Genomic DNA, 23,020 nt, shown 5'->3' on the forward strand with positions numbered 1-23,020 from the left:
GTCTGTGAGGGCCTCTGCTCTGGTTTTTTCAGTATCTTGGGATATAACTCATCTGTGCTTAGTGACCTGAACTGTTATAGATTATCTAAGCCTTATGTTGTGATTTATCTTGGGTTTCAAGTTCCTACTAAACATTTTTGTTCTGCTCTTCCCAGCCTCAAAACAAAGCAAAGCAAAATAATTCTCTTTATTAAATAGAAATAAAATGGAGAGTTAAGTAGTCTTATCTTTTCTCTGTCATCTATTATCAGTCCACCAAACTTAAACAGTGGTCCTAACCTTCCCCTGCTCCTTCTTCCTCCTACTCTTTGATATACTGGAGAAAAGTCAACATTATATTTTCCATGATGTATTGTGATACCATATGGCTGTGATTCTTGAGTTTCTATGATTCACAGTCATTCAGTATCAGAAGAAGAAAAGTTACAAATTATCCAAAAGCTGCAGCATAATAGATATGATGACTCTGCTGTGAGAAGTGACACAAAAGACATCGGTGAAAGTATATATGACTAGAAAAGGAAATGAGTCCTTCATGAATGAATGAAACATTGTTTAAGCACTTATATTCCAGAATCTAAGTTGAACACTGGAGATAAAAATGCTGAGACCAATACCATCCCTGCCCTTGTTCAGTTTACACTTTAAAAGAGGAAGAAAACAGTACTAGCTAGGAAGGGCTATTTTTGACCAGGATGTTACAGGAATGGCGAGTGCAGCCATAGAACAATTAAATTGAATTTTCACCCATCAGGGACTTAGAGGTGAGAGCTAGCAAGCCTATTTGGAGATGAAAGACCATGATAGGAAGATGGTCAGAGAGTAACAAGAATAAGGGACAACAGAAATACAGCCTACATACTCTACTAGTACCCTTACAATGTTAAAAAAAAAAAGCCATAAGACGACTTCCATATATTGGGTACAACTTTTATTGAAGACTCATGGAAACTCATAAATGACAAGAGTCTCAAAAGTTGGAATAGTGACAAAGAGTTACATTTGCCAACCCAAACACTGAAATGATAATAAACAAAATGATTTTATCGATCTCTTAACTGAAGATAATACTGTGTCCTTTTAAATTCTGAGCAGTCTGAAAGAGAGAGTGAGAAAATCAATGGTAAGTTTTCGCCAGGCTTGTTAGCAATGTTATTCTAATATAACATGCCCAACTAAAAATACTGAAATGTTTTCATTTAGGTATGTTATCTCAGTTTAAATATTCTATTAGTATGTTTTCCAGTAGCACTTTCATTTTAATTTCTATATGATTGTGTTAGAAACAAAAGTTATTATTGAAAAAGAGAACTGCAGAAGCTTAGAGCTCATCTAATTCAACTCTACCATTTTAAGAATGAGGAAACTGAGGTCCAAAGACATTAAGTGGTGTCCATGGTCATTATATATCTAGTTTAGGGTAGAGCCAGAATTTGAATTATAAATTACATAAGCTGGAAATGACTTCAAAGGTCTATTTAGTCCCACTTCCTTTTTAAATACGCTCTCTCTCTCTCTCTCTCATATACACACAGAAATTGAGGCTCCAATAGGGTTAATTATTTGCCCAACATTGCACAGCTAGTGGTAAACTCTACTCACTTAATTTTCAATCCTAGTATTTTTTTTAGTCCTTACTTTCTGGCTTAGAATCAATATTGTATATTGGTTCCAAAGTATAAGGGCAGTAAGGGCTAGGCAGTGGGGATTAAATGACTTGCTCAATCACACAGCTACGAAGTGTGTGAGGCCGGATTTGATCCCAGGACCTCTCATCTCTAGGCCTGGCTTTCAATCCACTGCCCTTTGTCCTAGTGTTCTTCATCCTCTGTTCAATGCCATCTCTCTTACATCTTCAAAAACCTGTGCCTCATTTCTATAGAGAACTTTAAATTCTTGTATATTTAACATTCAAAATCTTATCAAATTAATGGTTCTCCTTCAAAAAACGTTCCACTTACCCAAAATATGAATATCCTAGAAGAATATAGATTCATATATTATTACCTTTATCAACAGAAAAAGAATAACCAGAATAGAATTGCTTCAACCAGTATCAATTCATGGTAATATAGTTAGTATATAGAGGTCTCATTAAAAAAAAACTAAGCAGTAAGATGAAAAATTATGTATTGTCAATAATTTTCTTCTCTCCCTTTTTAGATTGGGAACTTCTACAGGGCAAGGACTGTTTTCACCTTTCTTTGTATTCCTTGCTTGGCACATAGTATATACTTAATAAGTGCTTATTGACTTGACTCTCAAATTACTTATTGCCCATAAATTATGATTATTTGTCACCATCTCCTTTAAGGGTGTGAGAAGGAAAATGGAGATGTGCAGGAGCAGCGCTCCGATGTTTGTCATGTTCCAATTGTTCTTCATGCCCCCAACCAACTGAGCCATTCTTTGGAGCCAAGTCTTTCCCCAAAACTATGAATCTAGTTAGTCAAACCTTGGGTATATCGTTCTCCAACATGTCAAAGTCTATTCACTTTGGACAACTGAACATTTTGACAATCACCATGGATTGTCCCAGGATGTTAATGTGATGGACCATGGAAAATGAGAGATATACTATGCCCACTCTCTAGCACTGCTAGATGTTTCTTTTTAAATTCTGTACTCCTGCCAAACCTCCATAGTTGAAGTATGTGCAAAATAAGTATGTGTAACCCAGCCCTGTATTAAAAGTGATAAAACCTTGTTGTACACATAGCTTCACTTGGTTAATATCTCACTTAAAATATTTGTAACATTGTTTCTATGCAACATGACCTAATTTAGTATTTTCCCAGGATTAGTTAATGGTGTTGGGCAACGAAGACTATTTTTACAATAATTTCACCTTGTCAACATATGCGATTTGGTGTATTTGTAGGGAGTAAGAAGAATTGGGTAGAAAATCCAGGGGAAAGGAGTTTAGGATTTAAAAAAAAACATTTAAGCAACAGAAAGTTGAAACAGTCTAGATACTTATCTTTAAATAATCCAAGTTAATTCATTTCAAGCCAAGAAAGTCTTGGTTTGAAATGAATTAACTTGGATTTTGCCTCTTCTAAGCCTGAAGGAGGTGAAACCCAAAGAAGAAAAAACTTCCTAGGAATAAAAAAGCTTGTAATTCAACTCCTTTAATACATGGTTTTCATGCCTTCTTATAAGTATTTTCAGCTCAGACCAGGTATTCTAAATTCTATAGTAGGACAAGGAAATAGGGAAGTCATCAATAAGCACTGAAATTCCCTTCATAAAGGATTATATTATATTCATTAAACAATGGCCTCCCAAATTACTGATTCCACATTTTAATATTCCACAGTTAACATGGATGCTGAAAACGCTAAGAAAGAGAAAGGTGAGATTTACCATTCAGCAACTACATAGTGATGGCTATTAAGAAATCAGCTGCAAACCCAAAGATATATTCTGATGTTAAATGCTCACTTGCTTTTTTAATCCTTGGGGATATCTTCAGACTACAGCAACAGTTAGCAATCTGCCGGAAGGCCCTGGAAAAGAAAGATTTGGGGCATGATGTATAATTTGAACAGAAGAAAAACAGCAAAATTTTAAAGGAGAGGAAGTTTATCTTTGATGCCCCTTACTTTTCCATTATGAGGCATGTGGCATCAAAGGAGAATGCTAGCTTAAAGTCAGGAGGGACCTAGTTTCCAATTATTAATTAGTGCAAGTTTTTCTTGAGAACTGAGACTTAGAATTTTAGAGGAAGAGATCATTTCATAGATGAGGGAAATCGACCCAGGGCAGTTCAATGACCTGTTCAAGTTCATACAGGCTATTAGTAAAAGAGCCATTTCTCTTCTTTGTTGTTGTATTTGAAACAAGATTTAAGGCAGATTGGCTACCAGCATATAAAAAAACTAACCTTGTTCCAAGGGATTTGGAAGAGTAGACTATGTCATGTCTGTCTGAAACTATACCAGATGGCAAGGGTGTAAGTCTGCCTTTTAATGAAAGACTGGCTATCTTGTTACTTTACGCTGACTTTTCTGCAAGAATATGAATAAAAACCCAGTATTGTTACTTACAGAACACCAAATTTCAAGAATTCCAAAATATGGGGGTAGAGGGTAGGGTGCATGTGTTTTAAGCAAACAAAAACCACCTCAAGGATCACCATGTAGATATATGAATGGCCAACATCCTCTTTTTAAAGATGGGAAAATTGTCACCTGCAGTGATTGTAATGTCCTTTTTCTGACAAAAGAGACTACTGTTATAGGCTGAAATAATGACTAGGAGAAAAAATCTTCATTCTTTGGTTTATATTCTGCTCACCATAAAATTAAACCTAATGTCTAAGTGATTTGATCATTTCCTTAAGCAGGCGTATTTTAAACATTTCTTTTGTACAGACTGAGCATTTTGGGTAGTAGAAAAATAGAAGATACAACCTCTGCCCCCAAGGAATATAAATCCTACTTTTAAAAAGGCTTACACAGATATATCTATAGATGTACTAACATTTTCATATATGTTTGTATGTATGTATAATACATGTAATAAATGCATGAATGTATTTAGAAAGAGAGAGGACTCCTTTATCATTCTCTAACTTGGCTTATTCATCCAGCCTTCACGCAAGCTGATAGCTCTGGAGTTCTGGGGGTGGGGGAGGAGGGAGTAGGAAGTGATAAACTCACAATTATCTCACCAGATCCTAAGAATAACCCTGATTTGTGTGTGTGTGTGTGTGTGTGTGTGTGTGTGTGTGTGTAAGGAGAAGAGCAGGAATATACTCCCATTCATTACCATTATAGTTCCTGAGCCCCAATTGGTGTATTTCCATTTTTATGAAATCAGTCACCATGACACCTTTAACTCAAACAGAAAACATCTACTAAACAAGTAATGAGAGAAAAGAATAATCATAACATTTGTCATCCCTCCCCTCAAAAGACAAAAGGAAGATCAAAGCACTGTCCATTCATAAGTCTGCATCACGTTCTTTCATGAATACTCAACCCATGAAAGAAAATGGGCACATACGTATAAAACCTAGCAAGTAAGCACAAAAATGAGAACACCCATTAGCCTAAGACAACTTACAACTCTGGATAGAGTGTCATATGCCGTTGTTACTCCAGGAGCAACCTGCACCCGCATGAAACTACTTAATTGTTGGCAGATACTCTTCTGTTCCTCACCACTCTACTGCTGAACAAGGCCATTCTTCTCCAGCTTTTGGACAAACTAAGCAGTGACATGCTCTTTTCATTCCCTGAACCCCTTCACAAGACACTGAGAAAAAGTGTTGTGGTCATTCTCTGAGATTTGTGAGGGTCAGCTTCAAACTGCTTCTCATATCCAAGTGGATCTCTCAGCAAAAAGCTCTATTATTTCTACCTCTCAGAATCATAGAGCATAGTACAGGACAACACAGCCCCCTTCTCTCTCCCAGGCTGTAGATGACACTAGAGAGAAATAAGGCACCAAAAGTTCTTTATAGAGCCACAAGATTCAATCCTATTCCCATTTGCCTTGGGCAGCTGCTTTCACCTTTCTCTAGCTAGTCAACAAAGTAATGCTTTTCTTCCAATCAGCATGTTCCCAGCAAAGCAACTGAAGAGTCAGTGGGCTCAGCTGAAAGCCATCTGTCTTCTGTCCTTGGCTTCTTGTGCTCAGCTCATGTTCCTGTTTCTTCTGATAGCTCTTCCTATGGCTTCTTAGATCTTCCTATGCCTCGAAATTAGCTACTTCTTTTAGATGGTGATTCATCTTTATCTTAAAGGGTAAATTTAAAAAAATCTACCTGTCAAGTGTGACTTTAACAGTCCCCCAAGTCCCCAAGCAGTTATTTGAACTATAATTTTGTCAGTTATAACCTTTAAAAATCTAAAATGGTCATATGGAAGTAAGAAATGGACAACAATATCCTGAAGCCAACATTACCTCACTCAGTTGCTTTCCCTTCAAATATAGTTTTTCAGTGTATTCATCTGAAGGACAGTTATCTAAGTAATCTCTCTAAACATTTTCAGAGATTATTATCACAAGAAGATTATCCATTTTTAGCAAATTATATTTGAAAAGGGCTGCACTATATGTGTATGTAAAATATAATACATACACATGTGTACATATATGCATATATCGTTGATGCTCAGTCTTTTCAGTCCTGCCCAATTCTTTGTGACCTCATTTGGGTCTTTCTTGGCAGAGGTATGGAATGGTTTGCCATTTCCTTCTCCAGATCATTTTTTCAGATGAGGAAAATGAGGCCAACAAGGTTAAATGACTTGCCCAGAGTCATGCAGCTAGTAGGTGTCTGAAGTCAGATTTGAACTCAGGAAAATGAGTATCCCTGACTCTAGGCCTGACACTATCCACTGCCCCATCTAACTGCCCATCTATATATAATACACATATGTAAACATTTTACAATATGTGTATATATGTGTGATATATTCACACACATTTATATATCTGTATATATAGCATATAAACATATTCTATTTTCTCTGACAACATCTTACATATACTCATTTGTATACATATGGTGTCTCCTCCATTAGATTATAAGCTTGTCAAGGGCAAAGACTGATTCTTTTGCTTTTTTGTCTTTCTAGTACTTAGTACAGTGTCAAACATAATAATCACCTAATAAATGCTTGTTGATTGAGTTTTATTTGATGGATATCATTATGTTGCCTTTAGAGTAAAGATTTTAGGAGAATATTTGAAGGCTTGGTGATGCTAGGGGAAAAAATGGAAAATAGATGGGCATTTATACTTCCTACTCTGCAAACTAGTAACATTTTTTTCTAGACAACTTCATTTGCATTGAGTTCAATACTGTGTGGGACAACTTTTTTTTTCCATTTTTTTCAGATAACATTATTTCTAAAGGTCTGTCACAGACTATAAGAACACTTCTATTTAAAATTTTGCCTGAACCAAAGAAAATGAAAATATAACTGCCTACCTATATGCAGCTAGTTATACCATGGGAGAATCAAATTGTTCAATTTAGCCAGTATAATTCATCTGATTTCACTGTAGAATCAATGAGTAGAAAAGAAATTCAAAGGTTCCAATATGATATTGTCTGAGTACTTTTAATCATAAAGTTTCTAACTGTTCAATTGAGACTTGACTTTTTCCTTTTCCAACACCTTTAAATTTTCTCTTTTACTGATTCTTCCTTTTTTCCTTCAAATATACTCCAATCAGCCATACTTTCAAAAGAAAAAAGTTTAATTGATTTAAAACTACACATTCATAATATCGCCTTATTTTTCTCTTTCTTGAAATCTGGAAGTAAAAAAGACAGACTAATCTTGAAGTTTCATATCCTCATAGGGATCTCAGAGATTATCTGGCATAATCCAACTCAATTCAACAAACATTCATTAAGGGCCTACATTTAAGGCATTGAGAATGCAAAGATGAAATAGTCACTGATATTAAGGAACTTATATTCTTCTGTGAGAATACTATGTGTAGCCAGACAAATTTTTAAAAATCAAAGAATAAAGGTAGAGGAGGAGATGAGAAGAGAGGGAACTAATAACTATGAGGGTACGAGAAGGCTTTATGGAGGAGGTGGCAAATGAACTGATAGGCCTTGAAGGAAGAGGAGATGTTTTTAAGATAGAGATGAGGGAGGAATACATTCTTGGCATGGGGGAAATATCCTGTACAAGGACATTTAGGCAACAGATTGATTATTGTATCTAGGAAACAACTAGTGGTGCATTTGGTTGCAGCTTATCAGGCCTGAAAGAGATTAATGTGAAATGAAACTATACAACAAGGCAGACTAGAGTTAGATTATAGAAGTTTTTAAGTGACAAACTAAGGAGTTAGTTCATTCAAGAAGCAAGAGTGAGTGCCTGAGCAGGGAAATGACATGGTCAGTTGTCTGTGTTAGAAGCACCACTTTGGCAGTTGTGAGAAAGAATTAGAGAGGGAAGAGACTAGCAGCAAGGAGACAACTTAGGAGGAGCCAATGGCCCGAGCAAAATATGATGAGAGTATGAATTAGGGTGGTAGTTATATGTAGAAAGCAGAGAAGAGATGTTATTGAGGTAGAATAACTCAAATTGGATGCAAAGTTGAGAGAGAAAGAGCAAAGAAAATTGATTTCTTGTATCAAAAAAATCAAAGATTCCCTCTAGTTCTAAATCTCATGATGCTATCAACCTATTTTTCATCTTTATTATAAACAGTAGTTCATCTATCCCTATTTCATTTCTCCAGTCTATCATTTTGCTGTGGTGTGACTTGACTCTCCAACGAAGCCTGAATACCATGGTCAGCCTTTGTACTCACCCAAGACCCTGAAGTTAAACTATTAATTTTGGTGCCTATGGCATTTTAGCTTTGAGGAGGGGGAAAACCCAAGAGACTATGAAGTCATCGATGGGAAGATGACTGACAGGGATGGGTGATAAAAGGAAACTTTTCCAGTAACTGGAAGTTTCCTATTTTAGCTGATTATTTTTTGTTAGCTACGTGCTAAATTGTGTGATTAGTACTCTCTAAATTTCAATACTGTCTTTATTACCACCTTAGTGACAACTATTTACTCACAGTATCCTAAAATACTTTATTCCTTTGATCTTCTGACATTTGTACTCAGTCAAAGAAACCCTCATTCTCCTAAACTGCCAATTCTAGCTTTTGGAAAAAAACAACTTTTAAAAATGTGTTGATTAGGTATGCTATATATTCATTCTGGGTCTATTTAAGAGCAAGGCAAATGATTATTTTTATCAACTTCCCATCACAATTGCAATATCTTACCCCCAAATCTCCATATAGATATATACTTAATTCAAATCAATTCTATTTCTACTTCTTTCCTCCCTCATTTGTCAGATATCATTGATTTTTTTAGGATGATAAAGACCATTTAATGTGACTTGCATTATCTCTCAGTAAAATGTAAAACATATTCCTTTAACTTGTTTTCTTGAAAGTAGTAGAGAGAATACAAGAGAATTCCTTCAACTTCTTTTCCTAAAAACAGTAGAGAGAACTCCACCAAGGTGCCTGTACCCTTGATTACATCCTTTTTTACTTCCTTTGGAAATTTGTTCAGCAATCATTCACTCTTTCTTAGACTTTTCATCTCTTCTACATTGATTTTCTCATCCAGAAAAGGCCCACCTTTCCATCCTATAACCATACTAACTACACTTCCACTGCCAAACTTGTAGGATAAATAGTCTACGTGTAATGCCTATATTGGCTTCTGTTCCAATTCTATAGAAACCTTTCTGGGGTCACCAATTATCATTGTAAAATCCAATTCTTTCTCCTTTGATATATTTGCATCACTTGACACTATTGATAACGTCCCTCCCTTTTCTGATATTTTTCTCTTCTTGGCTTCTATTAATACAACATTCTCTTGGATCATGTTCTAACAGTTCCCTCTGTCTTCTTTGTCTGTTCTTCATCCTCTCACTCCTTAAATATATGTATTCCCCAAAGCCTAGTCCTTGATTGCATTAAAATCTTTAACTATAGTCTAACCTCTTGATGTTTTATCTATTTTAATCCCTCACACTATTACCTAAATAAAGATGGCTCCCAAGTCCATATCACTTCAAGGATGCAAGTCTTATCTTTATCTGGTACATAAATTGCCTCATCATAGGTCTAATTATTAACTCAGGCCATTCTACTTTCTATTCAATTGTAAAATCCTCCAAACTCATTTCACTTTGATTTAGACTCCCATCAGAATTAAGGCCAGCTTGGGATAACTTGTAGTCAATATAATGACATTCCAACATGTTCTGCTTTCACCCAGAAAATCTCTGATAACTTTAACTCCCCTGAAAGGATCATACACTTGGGGTTACCAGATAAGCAGCCCCACTTCACATTAGATCCATGTTCTTCAAATATCTCAGTGAAAAGTCTAGTTCCATTTGCTTCTCTATATTTTAACCTAAATTCCTTACTATTGCTCAATCTGATAGTCAAAAGCATAATCCTTTTCTCACAACAATGTGTTAAACCTAGGAAGTTTTCTTTTCCCCAGAAAGTTGGCTCCCCAAACCCTCAAATACAGAAATTCAGTCATCCCTCACTATATTGAAGTTCACTTATAGCAGCTTCACTCTATTCTGGGTTTTTAAAAAAATATATATCTAATTCTGTATCACAGAGTTTTTGTTATATTTTGTGGATGACTGTACTGTACACAATAGAAATGCAGTATTGCCACTGCCGCTTGTGCAAGTTTACTGTGAGATTGTACACAGCACACTATTGGCTAATGTAATGAAAAATGACCAATCACAGCACTGTATTCTGTATCCTGGGTGCTGATTGGCTCAGTGACTATAGCATTGGTCAGTCTATTTGTTCTCCTGCACTGTGTCCAAATGCTCAGCATCTCTCTTTGTCCACTTTCACATCAACATCTGATTGTTGCACCTAATGTTACTCTGTGGTGTTGTGTTTTTGTGAAGTTTTTGTAAAAATTTGAATTTATTTCAAACCCTATGCCACTCAAATGTTCTGTGCCTTCTAAGGCTTCTGGCAATGAGCCCAAGCACCAAATTAATTAGGTTTAAGAGTGTAGAAAGTGTTTAAGAGCATATGAAACATTTATAAGAGTGTGGAAAAGGTTAATAAGTGTGGAAAGGTTTATAGGAGAGTGAGAAGGGTTTATAAAGCCTTAAAATATATATGAATAATAAATATAATGTAGCTACTTTGCGGATTTCCACTTAGCACGAGGGGTCTCTGGAACATAACTCCCGCAATAGATGAGGGATCATTGTACTCCTAAATCAAACCCCTGGGTTGATGCTGCCTTTTTATATTTGGAAGGGGTGGGTTTCCTAGGATAGTGATGGTGAACCTTTTAGAGACCAAATGCCCAAACTGCACCCTCATGCTGTGTATAAGTCATCCCCTTATCTTAGAGGGGGGTTGGAGGGGGAGAGTGGGGAGGAATTGCTTCCATTGGACTACTGGGCAGAGGGGCAGGTGATGGGAGAAATGCTCTCAGGCGCATGGAGAAGGGGAAGGGAGCAGCCTACTTACCCAGCACACATGCCATAGGGTAATATAATCTTCCCATATAATTAAGCATCATGCTGGTCTCTCCTTTCTACCTCCTACTTTCTCTTAATTCACATGTCCACAAAATTAGCTCAGACCATGATCAGTTCTCAACCTGACTTACAAAATGGCATCCTATTTAGTCTTCCTACTGCTAATTTTTTTCTCTAACTTCTTTTGGCAGTTTTATAAAGGTTGATTTTCTTAAGAGAAAAACCTAGTTATGTTTCTCCTTCCTATGACTCAAAAACTCACTACTTGGATGATAAATTACAAATGCCTTAGAATAAGGCTTTTCATAATCTGAATACCACCTGCTTTTCCTGCCTATTTCACATTCCTTTTCATAATTTTCACATTCCAGTTAGACCTCAAGCTATTTTTTGAATACATCATTCCATCATCTCTCCCCAAATCTGCATAACACTGTGTCCCCCATGAAACTTTCCCTGACCCTACCAGTTGCTAGTGTTCTTCCCCTTTTCTAATGGCCCTGTAGTGTACTTTCCTGGATGTACAGTGTGTACTCTTGGTAGAATGTATGTTCCTTGAGATCCCAGATTGTTTTTGTTTATATCATTAGCACGATTGCCTTGGGCATAATCATTGTTGTTCAGTCGTTTCAATCATGTCCTTTTCTTTGTGACCTAATTTAGGGATTTCTTGGCAAAGATACTAGAATTGATATAATTTTACAGATGAGGAAACTGAGACAAACAGGGTTAAGTAAATTGTCCTGGGTTACACAGCTAGTAAGTATCTAAGGCCAGATTTGGACTAGGAAAAATGAGTCTTCCTTCCAGGCCCAGCACTTGATCCACTGCACCACACAGCTACACCTGAACATAATATTTCATTAATAATGTTTGTCTAGATAGAAAAATTGAGTAAAATGGAATGTAAAACATCATGGGGAATTAGGAGCTATTCCTACCTGGGAAGGTTCATAGGGTTTAGTTAAAGGAAGGCTTCATTAAAGGCTTAACATTTAAAGCAGTCTATAAAGGATGTCTGAACCTAGACAGAGAGAGATGAATGAGGATTAAAAAAAAAAAAGGAACAAGCCAAAGCATGAATATTTCAGGACCAGCAACATGGTATAGCAGTCATTGTTATCCAGAGAATCAAAAAGACTTGGGTTTTCAAACCCTGTTTCTGATATATCTTGTGGGGACCATAGACGAAGCAGTCATCTTCACACAACTTTTTAATACTATAAGATGTAGAATTAGTCCATAAGCATTTATTATCAGTTTGCCATGTGTTGGGCACTGTAGTAAGTGCTAAGGAGAGTAAGAAAAGCAAGAACAGTCCCTGTCCTGAACAAATTTGCAGTCTAATGGGAGAGACAACACATAAATAGCTATATAATAAAATAAATAACTATATAACAAATAAAATTACTATATAACATAAACAACTACATAATATAAACAACTACATAACAGAAATAACTACATAACATGAATAACTTCCACACAAGAGATAGTCTGAGTAGAAGGTCATCCCTGAGGGGAAGTGAAGGAGGAAAGGTCTCTTGTCTTACAGAAGGCCAGAAATGAACGGAAGGAGACAGAGCATTCCAGGAATGCAGAACAGCCAGTGCAGAGGCACAGAGGTGGAAGATTAGGTGCCATGTTTGAAGAACTGAGAGACCAGTGAAACTAGCTTTAGAAAGCATGAAGAAAAAGATGTAAGAAAGGTCAGATTAGGAAGCACCATAAATTCCCCAAAGAGAAGTTTATATTTAGTCTTAGAGTAATAGGGAGATGCTGGAACTCACTGGAGGAAAGGAAGAAATGGTGACGCTGTCAGACTTGGAGTCACTTTGATAGTTGAGTGGATAATAGATTGAAGTGGAAAAGAGGCCTGAGGCAGGAAGGACCAGTCAGGAAGCTATTCAAATAGGCCAGTGAGAGGTGATAAGGGCAGAGTAGTGGCTATGTGAATGGAGAAAAGGGGACATAGACCAGAGACATTGTGAAGGTACAAATGAAAAGATCTAGTGATGGACTGGTTATGTGGAATGACTATGAGGATTCAAGAATGACAGCAAAATTTTGATCCAAGAAGCCTAGGAGTTGGGACATGGTGCTACTCTTAAGAATAATAGGAACAGGGGCAGCTAGGGGACTCAGTGAATGGAGAGCCAGGCCCAGAGACAAGAGGTCCTGGGTTCAAATCTAATCTCGTTACTTCCTAGTTGTGTGACCCTGGGCAAGTCACTTAACCCTCATTGTCTAGCCCTCACTGTTCTTCTGCCTTGGAACCAATACACAGTATTGATCCTAAGATGAAGGGCAAAGGTGTTTTTTTGTTTGTTTGTTTGTTTTAAACCCTTACCTTCCATCTTGGAGTCAATAGTGTGTATTAGCTCCAAGGCAGAAGAGTGGTAAGGGCTAGGCAATGGGGGTCAAGTGACTTGCCCAGGGTCACACAGCTGGGAAGTGTCTGAGGCCAGATTTGAACCTAGGACCTCCCATCTCTAGGCCTGACACTCAGTCCACTGAGCTACCCAGATGCCCCCCCCCCTTTTTAAAGAGTAATAGGAACATTGAGGAAAAGAGGGAGCATTTGGAAGCAAATATAATGAGTTATTTTGGACATGTTGGGTTCAAAATGCTTTTGAAACATCTGGTTTGAGATGACCAAAAGGCAATTGGTGATATGGGGCTAGAGCTCAGGGAGAGGCCAGAGCTGGACATATAAATTGAGGAACCAGATTTATAGAGATAATAATTGAGCCCATAGGAGTTGATGATATTACCAAGTAAGATGATACAGAATAAAAAGAGAAAAGGGTCCCAAACAGAGCAAAGACTATGTTGATCTACTTTGGGACTTCTGACTTTTTCCACCATGCTTCCAAGCCTACCCCCAACCCCCACTCCATTTTTCAGATTTATTTTGCCTTTCTCCATTAAATTTAAGCTCCTTGAGGGCAAGGTCTGTGCTTTTCCTTATCTGTATCCTCAGCACTTAGGACAATGTAGCACATAGTAGATGCTCAATAAATATATACTGACTGATTGATCTGTACTGGCAGAGGAAACTCCTTATACTGATGAAATTATAGGTCTGGTCCAAAAGAAAAAAAATAGGATGCCCCAAAAGCAAGTAATGGAGGGTGAGGTTGAAAGACAGAGGTCATGAAGGCTTTGGTTACCAAGTAGTTTGTACTTTATTTTGTGAGTAATGAGGCATCATTGGAGGTTTTGTGTGTGTGTTTTAGGAAAGAATGTATGATCAGAGCTACAGTTTATTTGTAACAGAGGCTTTCGAGACCAAACGCTACCTCTTTAGTGACACTTTCACTATTGTAACCCCTTATATCTATCTTAGCTTGCCTGCTCTATGGCTAAGTCCCAATTAGTGTAAAGAATCCTCTGAAATATTCACATTATTTTAATTTATACTATATGAAGTTACAATTATATGCAATTGGGTAATTGATCCGAACCCTGTGGAAATATATAGTTTAAATTCAACTAATGCAACCACTTTAGGGGATTATTCACACTAATTGGGACCTACCTGTTTTATAAGCTCCACTGAGCTCAGAAATTGTTTGGGTCTCCTTTGATATCCTCGTAAACAGCCCAATATGTGTTTGTTGAGTTAATCTGCCTCCAGTTTCCACTCTTCTTCCTCACTCTTCTCAATCAAATTATCTTTACTGAAATGCTTCTATTCTTCTTGGGGAATTTTCAGTATTTCTTTATTTCTTCTAGAGCCAAGTGCTGACTCTTCCAACTGGCATTCAAGGCCTACTATAACATAGTTCTATTAAATTTAGCCAACTATTTCATCTGCTACTACTTCTCTACACTCTCTTCTAGTAGATTATAAAAGCCCAAGGCAAAGACAATCCAACAATTTATTAAATGTCTACTGTGAGTAAGGCACTGGGATTGCAGAGACAGTAAAAACCAGTATCTTCTCTCAAGGAATTGATATTCTATTGTTGGAATGGGGCAAGGAGGTAATAGAATATGGAAAAAGATATACTCATTTTCAAACCCCAACCACCTTGCCAAAGGCTTTATACAATATAGATTCTCAATAAATATCCACTGAAACAAATATGTTCAAAAAAAGGAGGAAGGCTTAAAAACATAAAAACAGGCTGCCCAAAGAATCAGGAAACAATGCACTGCAGGTCACATGTTATACTTTTTGGTCATCTTTACTGGCAAAAAGAAAACCAAACAACAACAAACTAAAATCCATTCTCCTCTTTGGGAACTAAAGGACAATAAAAGTTCTCTCTCCTCCCTACCCTAAAATAGACACCACAGTACCTGCTACATACTTTAAAAGAATCGACTTGTTTGACAGTGGAAGTAAGCCATTAGTGATAGCAGCAGAAAGGAAAGAATGTGGGTGGATAGAAAGTAAAATCCTGCTGCAAACTCCTTTGAGATATTTCCTAGGTTCTAGACATTAAGGTGGAAGGTGTCTAAAAGAAAGGAAATAACATAATTTTGTCATTTCAAGCAAGAATTTGATCCCAGATCCTTTAACTCCAAATGTGGGGCATTTTAAAAAATCCTTTTATCATCACCTTTCTCAATGCCTCCAACTTACTATAGGTCCTTATCATTCAACATGTGGACTATTACAATAGCCTCCTCACTAGTCTGCTTTTCTCAGAGGAAAGGAATTGGGCACTGATAACAAGTAGAAGAAAACAAGGAAGACTACGGAACCTGACTAGCACCAGTGCAGGTGTGTGAGCAAAGAAGAGGAAGGAAACAGGAGAAATTGCGCTCTCAACTTCACTTAGCCCAACAACCATGACAACTTATGCCAAACAATTAGTTTACTATGTTAGTGCAGCTATACTGAAGAATCATTTTTTTAAGCATTTGAAATTACTAATATGGAAAAAATGTCTTGAATGATTGTACATGTAAGATCTACATCAGATTGCTTACCCTTTCAAGGAGGGGGAGGAAGGTAGGAAGAAAGGAGAGAATTTGAAACTCACTTAAAAGAGAAACAAACATTAAAAGGCATTTGAGGGGGCAGCTGGGTGGCTCAGTGGATTGAGAACCAGGCCCAAAGATGGGAGGTCCTGGATTCAAATCTAGCCTTGAATACTTCCTGGCTATGTGACCCTGGGCAAGTCACTTAACCCTCATTGCCTAGCCCTTATCACTTTTCTGCCTTATAACCAATACACAGTATTGATTCTAAGACAGAAGGTAAGGGTTTAAAATAATAATAATAATAATTTTGTAAAGGTTTCCTATTTGTCCTAAAATTCTACCTGTCATAGGTTGTGCTTATCTTTATCCTGGTATGAACCTTTGTTCCTATCTATCTATTCCTGGGTATGGAGAGGGTAACAGGAAGACAAGCAGGAGATAAAAGAAGGTGATCCACAAATAGATTATATTAAATACTTTTAAGAAAAGAAATACAGTTTGGAAATGAAATTTGATTGAGGGAAAATATGACAAGAAAGTCTTTGCTACTTTGAGATTGTCATACCTTTACCTCAAAGTCTTTGGTGTCTTCTAAAATTTCACGGAGAAGGCGTATATATTCAGTTGCAGTTTTAAGAATGTCAACTTTGTTGGGCTTCCTGTCTTTGGGAAGGAGTGGCACAATGGCCTTCAATTTAGAAAACCCACGATTTAGATTTTTTATCTAGAAAACAAAATTTAAACATTATTAAGTATTTACCATATACAGTCTTCTGGCTGAAACACAAAATTGAGATAAGGCAGGATTCCTGACCTCATGAAGCTTACAGCCTAAATTTCTAGCTAGTGGAAAATGAACCACAAATAGGTCACGATACTGCACGTAGTGCCTAGGGTCCCTCCTAAGCTTGAATAGTCCCTCAGACAAGATGATTCAGGATTCAAGATATTCCTGATACATTACTTCTAAGAGTCAACTAGTTATAGCACACAAGTAACCCAAGACATGTCATTTAATAAACTAATATAGAAGTTAAAGTAAGACTAAAACATCTTTCCCATAATCCTGGGGCATATTCTTGCACAAATACACACTACTGGGAAGAATGGTCACACATAAGCAATGTATGTTTCACAGGCATTCATCTGGGAATGTGTCTGAAATACACATGTGGAAGGGCAAGGCATACCTTCCATGAAGCAAAGCTATTGACATTTTCTAATGACATCATCATCCTGTTCCCACCGCTCATATCACCCATATTGGCTCAGCATATAATCTCCATTTGCCATTTCGTGTCTGTCAGAAACTATGAGGCAGGTTCCCCTGGGTAAGTGTCTATAGTTTCTCTTCTCTGAGCTTCTTCCTTCAGCTTGAAGTCTTTGGTTAAGAGAATATTTCTTCTTAAAGAGAAGAATGATGTCTGTTATGCTTATTTAGATTAAAGCTCTGAGGCTTAAAAAAATTTTATTTTAGAAATGTAGAAATGGTTCACACAACCAAGATCCAGCAGGAGTCCATCCTTAGGAAAGGATAAGGCATCTTGATCATTCATGGTCTTAACTAGGTGGCCTCTTTTTCTAGAAGGATTTCACCTCTTTATAAGAAATGGGAGTGACATTCCTAGCTACATATCTAGGGCCCATGGCTTCATGTTTCTTTTCTAAATTGAACTTCCTAGCGGACACCACCATCATTCTAACTTAAGACAAATCTCTCAATGATGGAGTACATCAAATCATAACACATGAAAGGGATATTTGTCTAACAATTTCCATAGCATCTAAGTAAGGGTCCTTAAATGTTCTCAATTCCAAAATCCTTTCCACTCATTTGGCTTGTGAATATGAAGACAAAGCTAAATTTGAGAAGGGGCATACCAGTTGAAGAACAGTCATTGTCTCTCTTCCTGGCCAAACCACATTCCTTCCTTTAATATGTATATATGACAGCAAAATCTTTTGAGATTTGATTCTGGCTTTATTTTTAGAATATTTTAGAGAGGTACAAAAAAAAGTGTTATATTAGGTCTGATAGGGAAAGGGAGGGGAAACCACTTGGAATTTGAGTATTTTCAGTATTTTGCCCTCAAAGCCTATTGGAATAATAAATAAATCAGAATAAAAGTTTAACACATAGGTGTGCTTGGTGTATATGAAATCAGAGCATAAGAGAGTAGATATTTTAAAGGTTTTCTTAAGTAAGCTATGACAGTGTGGTATAACATCCCTTTCAAATCACAAGAATCTTCCCATCCAAAAGTAGGAAGTCATATTTTAGACTCAGAGAATTCTCGAATTCTAGCAAAAGAAAACCAAGAGATCAATCTTTTTAAAATTCATCTTTTCCAATATTCTGAACTGATTTTTCAGCTTCTTTTTAAGTATTTCTTTTCTTTTACATTTTCCTCTAAAAATATAACTATTAAGTTCTAGTTTAGAATGTCAACTTAGCACAGATCTTAGGCTAGTTTTAGAGAAAAGAAAATCTAGGCTTAAGTCCTCCCTCTGCTATTTCACCACAAACAAGTTACTAGACCTCTCAGCACCATGGCAACTGTAGGTTACAGAGTAGTTTCTCATCTGTTTTGGTTAGAAGGTATTTCTATACTTGGAGTTTATCTATACTGATGGAACCATAGTAATCCTAAAATGACAAAACCTAGTTTATTGAATATGATAGATTTTTTCTTTACCCCAATAACTTCAGAGATTATTGTATTTTGAGGACAGAAACCATCTTTTGCTTCTTTTTGTATCCCCAGTACTTAGCACCATACCTGGCACAAAGTATTTAATATTTAATGTTTATTAACGGATGATACCCAGTAATTATAGTAATTATTATAATGATTAATTATGCAGTAATTAGTAGGCCTATCCCCAGACGAGGATATCCTTTTTTGGTGTTGTGCCTCTCACCTCACCCTCATTTCACTTTTCAAAAATACGTTGAGGAGTTGCTAGCTAAAATGATTATTTAAACAAAAAAAGTAGGGGAAGCAGATTGAGCAAGCATCTGGGTGTCAGACCCATTTGTAGTAGAAGCCACCCAAGCTGACATAGCTTTTTAATGTCTAACCCAGATAACTTATCTGTAAGTGCTGTTTGAAAGTTAATATGACTAGTTCCAGATAGGCTGTCCAAACAGATACAGGAAAATGATGTGGCCTCTGGGGCATAATATAAAATTTCTAAGTGACTGAGCATAAATACCAGACCATGCAAGCTCCCCAAGGGTCGCAGCCTTGGGATAATGCTGTATCCCATTGCCAGACCTCTCTTAGAGGGCCCTTCTTGTTTGCAGACCAGGTACCCCAGATAAGTTAAAAAATAATTTGGTTAGAAAAATGTCCATTCTCATTTATTTCCACAGGACTTGGTAGGGAGCTATGTTGACACCACAGGATTACTTTTTATTTCCATAAAAGGAAATAATAATCCACACTATTCAGTCTTGTTGAGTGTTTAGTGTGGGGGTGAATTAGAGAGAAAAGAGGTGTTAAGGCAGAAGCACAGTGGGCTATCAGAACACTAGCAGCTCCATAATCAGAGTTAGCATTAAGTGAAAATTTCTGTAGGCTGAGAAACTCTTTAAAAAAAAAAAAGCCCACACAGTAAACTATTTCCAAGGAAATTCTGGGAAGCATTTGCACACCCACCCCTTTCTCCCTCCCACTCTTCCTAAGCTAGCTAACAAATACTCCAGCAGTGGTGGGGAGCGGGATAACCAGAGAATTTAGCAGCACTTATGAGAAACAGTAGTCTTTGGGGGCTACTTTTGAGCCCTCTGTGTCCCTAAGTGAGAGTTGTCCAGGGATTTGCTGGACAGTCAGCCAGGAGCCAACATCTGACGGAAGGAGGTGGGACAGCATCCGGGACTGTTTCAGGGCTAAAGGAGGCTCCTGCCCTAGGCTGATCTTTGAAATGAGAAGTGTAGCTTTAGTCTGATCTGTCCCTTCTAAACCACGGAAAATGAAAGCTGGGAAGGGCCTCTTTTCTATTCCCTTCCTCATTGACACTATCACCTCGCAACATCCCTAGGTGGAGAGGGAAGGCGCATAGAGGAAGTGAGAAACTGATGACTTGGGGGTCGAGGGGCAAGAAGATGACGCGGGGAAAGGCTGAGGAGGTGACTCGTAGTGCCCAGCGGGAGAGCCCTCACCCTCTCCCGCTCCTTGGCGTTGGCCACCTGCCGCCTCTCCAGCACCTCCTTCAAGTCCTCCGTGGAGGTGTAGGAGCCCGACGGCTGCCTCTTCATCCGGCTGATGGCTGCTAACTGGGGCCGGGTCCCAAACTGCTCCCTCAGCACCTCCTCCAGCACCTCAGCCCGGGGAGTAGCCTGGAATGGTAAAGGGCAAGGCGGGGAGAGCTGCAGGTGCCGGTCCATGGTCCAGGCTGTGGTGGGCTCTGGCCGCAATCTGCTCCCACGAGCATTTGACAGTGGAGGGGGAGGGAGCTGAATATCCTCACCTGAGGGGGCTCCAACCGGCTCGTGAGTGCTCACCTGGGCAGCCGCACGCGGGAAGCCGCAATGCAATGGGGGAGGGGCGTGTTTAAAGTGCCCCTCCCCCCTCCCCGCCTTATTCCCCAGCCTCCCTGGGGAACAGAAGGAGGAGTCCATGGCGTCCTGGAGTATCTGGAAGGAGCTGAGCAGAGAAGACCTTTGAGATTATATGGGCCAATCCCAGCTGGCGAGCTAGCCCACGGACCAGGACCAAAAAGAATGAGGGCTAAGGCTAAGGGCAGAAACAAGTGCATTTGTTTCAAGTCTAGTAGGAAGGGACCTTGGAGTTAATTTAGAACAAGACCCCTCATTTTACTGATGGGCAAATTGAGGTATACACAGGGGAAAGTTGTTTGCTCAAATGTCACTGTGTGGAGTGAGAAATTAGTGTGTTATTCTCGTTATTAATATCTAAGTTAGTAAAGCTGTCCCTCCCCCCTTCCCCATCCATTTCTTTCCAAAGATCAAATCTTTATTGTATCAAGCCCAATGGCTGAAATGATACATAAGCCCCTCCCAGATAATCCAGTCTTGACCTCCCCCTCTCTTTGTATAATATTCCTGTCCTTTATTTCTGGATTAAAACCTGTCTCCAATTTTTGACCATTTCTTTAAAATGTTAATTTGCTTGAATGTGCTCACTGTAAAGCTATTCTCCAACTTCTTGAAAATGTTAATTTGTTTGGATGTGTAAAATAAGACTATTGTATTTTCCTATAAATCAGGAGTCTTTCTGTAACTCAAGTCAGTTAACAGAGTCAGCCAGTCAAGTCTGTCTTGGGTACCCAAGTCATGGCTTCACATCTCTCTCTCTCTTAAAATTTCCAGGGGCGTTTGTCTGAGGTTCATGACTTGAGGCAGTGCCTCATGTTTCTCTCTCAATAAGTATATTCCATTTTAAAGATGGTTTTTCCCTGGCGGTTTTAATAGTGTAACATTGATATTTTCAAGGTCCCCTTACATTTTCACCTCTTACATCACAAAATGTAGAAAAGCAGAATTTAAACCTGTCTATGGCACCAAATCCAAAAATGTTCAAAGAAGAAGCCCAATGTGTGCACCTTGACTCCAAATCCAGGGAATTTTTTTACCATACCAAGTATTGCAATTATCTTACTGGTACATCAAAGGAGGGGTTTCGTGCATTGGAAAGAATGCTGTCTTTGGAGTCAATAGAGTTTAAATCCTTTTGCTTATTACTTGTATGATCTGATTTTTGTAATCCTCAGAATACAGTGTAATGCCCTAATTAATGCTTATTAAATAGATGAATGAATGAAAATGGAAAGAGTAGGAGTCCCAAGTTTTGAGAGGTTAGAAGAAATCACGAAATTTGGAGACTAGGTAGCCTATTCAAGTAGAAAGATCACTGAATTTTAGACAAGATGATCCCTTTTGAAATCTAGGTTTGCTACTTACTATCCTATTATCCCTAGGAAATGTTCTCTTTGGGCCTTAGTTTCCTCATCTTTAATAAAAAAAAAAATCAGATGATTTATAGGTGATCTTTAATACTTCTTCTAGCACTTGAAGAACCAGCTCCCGAAACTATTTTCTTCCTTCCCTGACCCCCTACCCATAGAAACCCTGCAGGCAAGTCATCACATCCTGACATATGCCAGGAGCCCACAACGACCCCCAACCCAAGAAGTTCCTGTCACTCCCCCTCTTGACATATACCAGGAATTAATAACACCCCAGCCCCAGGAATGCCTGTCAAGTTTCTGTTCACTCCCCCCACCCCAGGAATTCCTGTGCACTCCCCCTACCACAAAAGTTCCTGGTCACTCCAATGTATAAAAAGCCTGCAAACCCCAGAAACAGGGCTCCAGCCATTTTTAGAGTGCTGAGCCCAAACTGCAGTTTGTTTAATAAACTCCCTCCTGTGTATTACATTGTTGGTCACTGTTTCATCCTTGGGATCCATTAACCAGACACTTCAAGCTAAGGCCTATATATGAGTCTATAAATGCTTCCCAAATGTAAAATTACTTCACATTTATATTCACATAAATGTTTCATTTAGATACCAAAGAACAGTAAAGCTCTTCAACAACCTTAAAAACCATACAGAAGGGGGCAGCTGGTGTGAGATTTAAAATGGTTGAGGTCTTAAACTGTAGTGAGTTAAAATGGTGGAAGATATAAATTGTGATAGATATAAGAGAGGGTGAGTAAATTTGACTGCAGAAATATGTTTCTACAGTGACTTGGGTTTAAAATCAAATATAAGGTGGTCGCCAGGGAAATATTCCCAATTATTCAAATACCCAAGTCAATTGGGTTTTATAGGGATTTTAATTAACAATACAATGAGTAATCAAAGAAAGAGAGAGAGAGTAAGAAAGGAATAAGTATGAAGGGCCTCAAAGCCAATATGGCCTAGACCTGAGTCTTAAGAGAGAAATCAGTCAGTTTTTTATAACTCACCATAAGATCTGTCTAAGTAAGGATTTCTAATGACACCAGGCCAGCAGCATCTCAGCTGCTTTCACCAGCTCCCTCCTCCATCTGAATGTTTTAGAATCAGTCT

General features: G+C 38.0%; 1 protein-coding gene across 2 annotated transcripts; it reads right to left on the reverse strand.

The window, feature by feature from the left end:
- Window positions 1-288: 288 nt before the first annotated feature.
- Window positions 289-20,910, reverse strand: FIGLA (folliculogenesis specific bHLH transcription factor). Of its 2 annotated transcripts, none has more exons than XM_007476312.3 (4): window positions 20,146-20,910; window positions 16,546-16,704; window positions 3,445-3,509; window positions 289-1,096 (listed from the first exon to the last, which is right to left on the reverse strand). In XM_007476312.3, the coding sequence occupies exons 1-3, from the start codon at window positions 20,602-20,604 to the stop codon at window positions 3,489-3,491; spliced, it is 639 nt and encodes a 212-aa protein (XP_007476374.2). In that variant the 5' UTR covers window positions 20,605-20,910; the 3' UTR covers window positions 289-1,096; window positions 3,445-3,488. The 2 variants fall into 2 exon arrangements, with proteins under 2 accessions (XP_007476374.2, XP_007476376.2); XM_007476314.3 differs by having other exon boundaries at window positions 16,552-16,704; window positions 20,146-20,904.
- Between the last annotated feature and the right edge of the window lie 2,110 nt (window positions 20,911-23,020).

Source organism: Monodelphis domestica, chromosome 1, assembly GCF_027887165.1.
Source record: "Monodelphis domestica isolate mMonDom1 chromosome 1, mMonDom1.pri, whole genome shotgun sequence".
Taxonomy (NCBI): Eukaryota; Metazoa; Chordata; class Mammalia; order Didelphimorphia; family Didelphidae; genus Monodelphis; species Monodelphis domestica.